Genomic DNA, 8,351 nt, shown 5'->3' on the forward strand with positions numbered 1-8,351 from the left:
CTTATCAGTTAGAATTTCAAGCTACTATATATTTAAAATAAATATTAGACAACATGACATACATAGCTAAGCAGCTTGATTTTGATTGCTTCTCCCGATAGGAAACTGCATCTTTTCAGAGTCGGGGCGTATAATATTGCGGATGGGCTACCCGATAGGATCTATTCCAATTTGAATTAAAATCAGGGCCCTGATTTCAAAGTACTTAAATTAAAGCACTTGTGTTATGAAAATCGAAAACAACGACTGTACCAAAAACACCCAAGTATATTTAACTTCCGATAATTGTTATTACATGAAAAGTATATTATTTAAATGCAAATACATAATCCTGAAGGTACATAACATGTGAACAGCTATGTTAATTCTGGAAGATAAATAGGTTTATATTATTCTATAAGGGCACGTTTATTCGACACGAACTTCATCGCACTCACTCTCACGCCGCGTGACCGCATGCTCGTGTTCAAAGACCACTTTTACGTTTTAACTTAAATGTGAGGCTGACTTGTCTTTGGCCTACGCGGCGGCCGCGCCGTTGTGTTATTCCTTTGAATTTAAATGTTGTTGCCTAGTAAATAGAATTCAGATTCGCCATTCATGTATGGATGCTAATCTCCAATACAATACAATGTAATAATTTTATTCCAATCAAATGTAGATAAACTTTTTAACCGTCACAGGTTAGATTAACTAAATGACTATTAGATGACCAACTTTAGGGCTGCCTAAAACACAAAAATACTTATTTATTTGATATACTTAATTGACACTGAACACATTGTAACAAAATTGGACTCAATGAATTGAATTAAATATGAAGGTATGATAATGACATTGCATAAATGCAGACCTAAAATTAGATTACAGAGTAGATGACTTTGCCAATAGCTGGTTAAAAAACCTTAATAAGAGAACTTTATCAGTCGTAACTTTCAACTTTTTCTTTTTTTTTTTACAACTCAGTATTCTGGGTTGTCGTCCACAATTGTTCTGAGTATTATTATTTGCATAGTTTATTCCAGGTCTTTGCAGCCTTTTTTTCCCTACAGTCAGTATTTGTTCTATTGTAAACCGTTACTTACAACTTAGACCAAGGTCAACAGAACTAAACAGCTGTACGGTTTCTTAACTTTGATTGTATTTACCTCTGTCTAGTACATACTTACCTATGAATGGTACACCCATTAGAGGGCAACATATTGGGTTAGCAAGTGCAGAGGCATCTTATTGATTTCATGTTAGAATATACACTATCATTTTAAATCTTAGGGCTCCTTCAAATTAGAAGCTTGTAGAAGCTGCGCGTCTGTAGAGCTTCAGTAATTTTTAGTTCACTAATTGTGACTGCAAAAGCAGCGGACGCATCACAACAGTTGTATAAAAGTTGAAGTTGTGTGTATGTGTGTTGTTGTGGCACTGTCTCAGTGGCGCAACTGCAGTGCTTCTATAAGTGTCTAATTAGAAGGCATCCCTAGTACTTAATATATGTAATATTTATACCTTTATCTTAAAATATTTAGACGGTTTATTTAACGAAGCAAATATGCACCATTTACTTCTGAAAAATTTTTCAATTCCAATTTGTAAAAATCATGCAAATTTATATATATTTAATATCTTTTTCTGTTTTCATGAATAAAATCATGACTTATCAAAATGCATGTAATAAATGAGGCTATAAGCACAAAAGTGGTGTAACCCACATTTTTTTTATTTTAAATTATATTAAAGTACATAATTATTTTATATTTGAATGCTATTTCCTTTGTTATTGTAATGTATTGTTGTATTAATTTATTATACATGAAAATAGCATCCAAATATGTACTTTAATGTCATTTAAAACAATATTGTGGAAATAAAATTAAATGTGGGTTCCACTACTTTTGCACTGAGCCTCAAATGTAGCCAGATACCGAAAGGTGTGGACAAAGAATTGATTATGAATGAATCAGAAAAAATAATTACCTGGAATCTTGCTGTCACCTTTATGTGTTCCACGACCTAATTGTCCAACCTCATTGTTGCCACAAGTGTACAATAAACCTCCCTGTGTGAGATACAGTGCATGGAACTCTCCTGCAGCTACTGTCTTTAAGTGATTGCTCTCTTTCCATTTTGATAATGTTGGTTTGATTATCTGGAACCAAAAATTCTATAATCATACTGCTTCACATCTAAATTTAATAAAATAATATGATCTTACATTAGGCAACCACAATGGCACTGCAGTAAGGCAGTATAGATATAGTATGTAACTTCTGAGATCAATTATTAATTAATACATTAAATTAAACTAATTTTGGTTCTGACCCTATCGAAATTGGTTCTGGTCATTATCATTAATATTTTCATTCTAGTTTGATATTCAACATATGGGGAAAATCCCTAGTTTGTGACCAATCTACAAATTAACTTATAATCTTGTTTTATTTATAAAACTTATGAGTAGAAAAATGTACATTTAAGTTTGTAGATTACATCCATTTTAATTAATACCTAGCTAATATTTACATACAATTGGTGGGTAGTACAGTCACACAATACTATGGCACCATTAAAAGAAATATGTGAAGTTGGTATTTTGAAGAATGAAAGGTTTGTAAATAATATCCAGTACATAACAAAACAATGGGATAAAAATAAATATTACAAGTAATAAGTACAGCAATAGAACGTTAAAGAATAATACCTTTTAGTTATACATAACACACTTCATTTCCATTGAAAACAAGAAATTATTTTCATTTGTGTAAAAAAAATTAATTATTTAAGAGGTGATCATTTACATAAATATTCCTTTCGAATGAATTAATGACATATTCTAGGTAAGCAGCAAGAATTTCAGATTTGCAAACAACAGCAAAAAAATATGAAACTTGTGAAATATTCCAAGAGATATTAAGGGATGTTCCAGATAATGAATAACAGACTTACCAGATCAACATTATCGGCACTTTCAATATACAGCTCATGATGAGTAGCATTACCCCAACAAAACATTTTTGTGTACTTCTTGAATGACTATAATTTTTTTACAACTTACAGTATAACCTATATTATTAATCTTTTCAGTCTGGTTTGAACGGGGGTAGTTTTGATGTATTGATGGGGTCGGGGACAGTCGTTCCGCACCGGGACGGTTACCACAATAATTTTTATTGAGACATTTTCATCAGAAAAAAACAATACATTTCTAAAAATCGAGAACAATCTTCATTCTCGCGCTGTCAGAAAATGCGAAATTGACAATGACATTGACACTGCAGTTGCAGTTTCAACTTTCGGAATTCGGATACACTCCTTACTGTAATTTTAAAAAATTGTTAATTAATAATTTTAGCGTTATCTAGTATGAAGTAGCAGTACTTTTACAACAATAAACCACCCATTCAAGAATATTTATGTACTGCCATCTATCAGCAAAATTTACTACTAATTAGTGCTGTACTCGGGCGATAAAAAGGCGAAAGAAAGAAATTTATTTTAGAACTGTTCAGAGGGAAGGTGAAGAAGGGAACGGGACGGGAGGGTGACGACGAACCGATGGGACGTTGTTCAGCGCATAGATAAGTATGTAAAAGGTTTAGCGGCCATATTTGTTATTGTGCTCAATGGAGATTTATTTAGATCATTTCATTTCAGACTAAAAAGTTTTACCGTTTTTTAAAGTTTGTGATGTATTTTATTTCGTTTCACCCCTTTTACAAACCTTTCTATCCAGTGACGTAAAAGATCGCACCGAAAAGTTATGCAGATTCAGTGATCGTGGATACCCCCCTGTGATAATTCGCTGAAGTCATCCAGCGAATTTTATTGTGGAATTATTTCGATAAATTGTGTTAAAGTGGCGGGGGCATCAAATAGTAATGGCCAAGGGGGACGGCAGGCTGCCCCGGTCGACGTGGGGTCGCCCCTACTCGACTGGGAGGAGGGAGACCATTTCAGTTTCGAGGACTCTGAGCGATTCGAGGAGGATTCTTTGTGTAGCTGGAGTTCGGAACCTGAGAGCTTGTGTAATAATTGGCGAGGATGGAGGAAGCCCAATCTCCAGAACTCGTTTGGTCCGCGCACCACGAAAAAATCCATTCAAGGTAACCCATTACAGCTGATCCTTTGTTTCATTTTCGGAAATTCGTTACAACATTACTTGCTCCATTTCGCGCATAAAGCTTTATAAAACCTTAGATTTATGTCATGATTTGCGTCTTAGTGAATGTGTAAGGTGTGTTTTTCATGAAGTTATGGTTTGATAAGCTATACGTACCTACATAACAAGTTGCTTTGTGTGATTGTATAGATAGGTAGGTACAAAGAACAGGTGTTATAAGTCATTTACCTTTAGTGACCAGAACAGTTAATAATACCTTGATGTCAAATCCTTGCTATTTACAAAAGCCCATTCTTTGTTGTTCAAGTTTCTTTTTAACTTTGTTTTTATTTACCAGTAAATTGGAAAGTTTTGTAATTTTGAACTTTCACTACTTTCACAGATTTTTTGTTTTGGCTTCCTTGATTGGTTTTTATATTACTTTTATTTTAGTTGTGTAAAGTAGGTTACAGTGAATTTTCATAGGTACGCAAAATTAAAATGGTACGTTAAAATATACACTATGATTACTTACCTTCACACATACGTACATTAGTTTTATGTCAGTTAAGTGAATTAAATCATTTACAAAACTTGTTTAACTGTTATTCATTTACTCAAAGAAATTGTATTTTAACTGTTCACTTCTACATACTAAGTAAAACCAATATTTTGGGTAACAAAATCGCAAATTAATCATAATATTTCTTGATATCCAATTAAAACCTTTTTTATTGACATTTTTAAGTGGTTCTTCTCGATAACATTACACTATATGTTATTTACACCATTTTATTACCACTAGCAAGGTTGGTGTAATATCTGACAACAGCTTATTTATTTAATTTGTCACGCATCCACATACAATTGCTACAGACACTGTTTTCCTAACAATTTTGTTACTGTAGTGTCCTAAATCGAGTTTCTAACACACAGCTGTTTTCATGTACCATTTAAAAAAAAAATTATTGACAATAAAAAATAAGATTAACAAAATCATCATTGCTACACATTCATCAGTAGTACATGTACAATACATACAGATACATTAAATATAAAAATAAGCCAATTAATTAGTATTATGCATGCATTTAAATTAAATGTGTGCACAGCGTTATACATAGAGGTAACATTTTGGAAGCACGAAAGTATGACAAATTGGTCTAAATATAACTCGACTATTACAATGAAATTCAATTAAATTTACACTGAATGAGCTGAAAACCCCAATTAGGAACTACTCTGATATGTCTACAGAGCTACCAAACAATGGTTTACAAGAAAAAAAGAGCTTTATTGAAAAATAGTCCGTATCTTGATAAGGATCCAAACCTGAACTTTTATCAGTAGAGACTGAATACTTAATAAGCCATCTGTAATAAACTTTCCATTTACAGAAAAAACAGTATCAACACTAAGCGAGCTATCAGCCAAATGTGTAGCAAGTCACATCCCATTTGAGCTTGTGGAACATGTCTACCCACCTGTCCCTGAACAGCTGCAACTTCAGATTGCATTCTGGAGCTTTCCAGACAGTGAAGATGACATCCGACTGTACTCCTGCCTGGCTAATGGATCTGCTGATGAGTTTCAACGTGGAGAGCATTTGTTTCGAGATAGAGCTGTCAAAGATGTATTGCAGATTGGTAAGTGATTTGTAATTTCAGTAATGACATATCACAGTATTATGTCCTTTTTATACTGACAAAACTTTTATACAATATCATTGAAATTCTTTAACCTTTTTACAGTTTTTAATTTTTACAATAATTTTTGCATTTTTCTCAAAGACTCTTAGCTTAACCTAGTTTGAGCCTCATTAAAATGTCTCTTTGGATACTGCTAATCTTATTTTGAATGTTTGCAATAATTTAAAAACTATTATAATTGTTTCAGTACAGAAATGCATATAATATTGACTCTCAAACTAAAACTTTGTAATAAGCCCTCAAAGTAGGAACTTAATATGAAATCATTAATGATTGCAATTAATTAAATCGCTGAGTTGGTAAATTCAAGGTCAGATCAAAGGACACATTGTACTAGTGGGTTTACTTTTATTGGAAATGAATCATACATTTCCAATAAGGTCGCAAAATTCATGACTGCGAAGCTCACAATTGATGCATGTAGATATAAATGTACTGGTACCCTAGTATACCTAGTAAAACAGCTCACGCGTGTTTCTATGCGCCCAATAAATTGTCTCATCATTTGTTTTATCTGGTCATGTACTCATCATGACAATTATTAAGCAACTTAAATAATGAGCTACTATTTTTGGCAGTTATGTAGAACCAATTTGAATGGCAAAAAACAACAGAGTACTTCTAGAAAAATCTTTGCAAAATTTCCAATTTAGGATCACATCACGAACTCTGACAGTACAACAACATACACTGCATTTGACGTTACTTATTTGGTCTTTTGGAATGGTAATAATACGACATTGATACATAGGTTTCCACCTGTCGGCGACGGTCACTCTCAACATGCCTAGGGCGAACTATAACGTGGCAGTCACATTCGACCGGCAGCGTATATCCTCCTGCAACTGCACTTGCTCCTCAACTGCACATTGGTGCTCACACATCGTTGCCGTCTGTCTCTACAGGATACATTTAGTGAGTGTGCTGTCTCCATATAATAGAATATTATGACAAATTTTTACAGTATATTTTGTGCTTCTTCGAGAAACGTTCTTGGGAAACTGACTACTATTAAAGAAATAAGAAAATAATAATGTGGAATATAAAACTAATGTGTCCTTTTGTCATATCAAATACAAATTTTGTCATATTTGATACTAGGCAAATGGCGTACATTATGACTAGTGCAACGTACGTTACTTATTTTAATCTATTTTGTCCGTGTCCCAGAATTACTATTCGAATTATGTCAATTTTTTTGGAGGTAGTGATTTGTATAGGATAAGTTATGGTCATGGCAAATAAAATGCCTTTAAAAATATTTCCAATAACAATATCTGTGTAGCGACAATGTTATCGTATACCCTTATTATATACAGACAATGTTATGTTGATTCTGCCTGAAGATTACCTTAATGTCCTCTTGACATTTCACTTGCGGACTTATATTGAATAATATTTCCTTTTATAACCCCCTGATATTAATGTGTCGGCTTGACAACGAGATATTTATGAAAAACACCAGTGTTGATATTTTTAAACCAAGATCCAGGATATTTAAAGGAGCAGTAATTCAACTTACACTTACATATAAAATTCAGCTTGTGACTTTTGTATTAAGTGCGTAAATAAATAAATTTCTCCGTAAATAATAAACAGTAGTTATTGTTGAACACTTGTTGCGTTAATATGATGTGTCAACATCAAGTAGGATTACGGAACAGTACAGAAAGAACTTGGTAATATCATATAAATAAATTTTCAGTCTTAAATTTTACAGCGTGTAGAATTTATCTACATACTTAGTACTGTATTATATCATTATTATCTAAATGCATACATTAACTAAGCTTGAAAAGGTCACCAACATGACACTAGGTGGATGATTCATTAATTACGTGGACACAAGTAGGTTCTTCCTTTAGGAACTATATCCAACAAACTGTCAAAACCAATTGCTTCTCGTTTTGATTTTAGTATAGTTGGTAAATTTTTATCATCCAGTTATTTAATAAACATAGTGGGTTGACCGACTTCCAAAAGATTAAACATTCTTCTACAAGAAGGAATAAAGCTGTAATAGTTTTTCTTAACTCATAGCTTAAAATATGACGTTTTCAAGTGTAAAAATTTTACTTAAGGAATATATGATTATTTGACTTAGTTAGATTTTGTACTATTTAGCAGAAGGGAAGATGACTAATTTGTTATTCAGAATAAATGGTAATTCTTATATATTTGACCATGACTCATTATCGCTAAAAGTTCACTCAGTAAAGTCAGACGCAGACTGTAACACGTACCTACTTGTAATTTAGTCTAGACAATGTAATAAACTTAAATTATGCATTTTAAAATGGCGCTTAGCATAACTAAGATTATTCACTAAAAAAATTGTGCACTGGCTATTATTATGTACAATTCCAGTTCGAAATATTTTGTTTTGGGACCGTTTTTTTAACATTAGTACACTTAGCTACAGGTTAAACTATACGCAGTAAACGAATATCGTACTTTATTTTATTCATTCTATTTTCGATAAGTAATCATGTATGATATCGAGTTCTTAGGTTTTTGCGATTGGTACACATAGGTTTTTGCGATTGGTA

The 8,351-nt window shown here is 32.6% G+C and overlaps 2 protein-coding genes across 3 annotated transcripts in view; one reads left to right on the top strand and one right to left on the bottom strand.

The window, feature by feature from the left end:
* The window catches only part of LOC113231747 (probable E3 ubiquitin-protein ligase HERC4), a 40,127-nt gene extending 36,981 nt beyond the window's left edge, over positions 1–3,146 (bottom strand). The window contains exons 1-2 of one of the 2 annotated variants that reach the window (XM_026466246.1): positions 2,941–3,146; positions 1,972–2,143 (exon numbers count right to left, since the gene is read on the bottom strand). In XM_026466246.1, coding sequence (XP_026322031.1) covers positions 1,972–2,143; positions 2,941–3,006 — 238 coding nt within the window. In that variant the 5' untranslated portion in view covers positions 3,007–3,146. The remainder of the gene's footprint in view (positions 1–1,971; positions 2,144–2,940) is intronic. The other variant, XM_026466247.1, reaches the window with a different exon arrangement.
* Positions 3,147–3,779: 633 nt separating this feature from the next.
* Positions 3,780–8,351, top strand: part of LOC113231849 (zinc finger SWIM domain-containing protein 8-like) — a 36,141-nt gene continuing 31,569 nt past the window's right edge. The window contains exons 1-3 of the mRNA XM_026466386.1: positions 3,780–4,097; positions 5,491–5,739; positions 6,554–6,717. Coding sequence (XP_026322171.1) covers positions 6,586–6,717 — 132 coding nt within the window. The 5' untranslated portion in view covers positions 3,780–4,097; positions 5,491–5,739; positions 6,554–6,585. The remainder of the gene's footprint in view (positions 4,098–5,490; positions 5,740–6,553; positions 6,718–8,351) is intronic.

The sequence above is a fragment of the Hyposmocoma kahamanoa genome, unplaced genomic scaffold, assembly GCF_003589595.1.
Source record: "Hyposmocoma kahamanoa isolate Upper Pololo Valley unplaced genomic scaffold, ASM358959v1 66, whole genome shotgun sequence".
Taxonomy (NCBI): Eukaryota; Metazoa; Arthropoda; class Insecta; order Lepidoptera; family Cosmopterigidae; genus Hyposmocoma; species Hyposmocoma kahamanoa.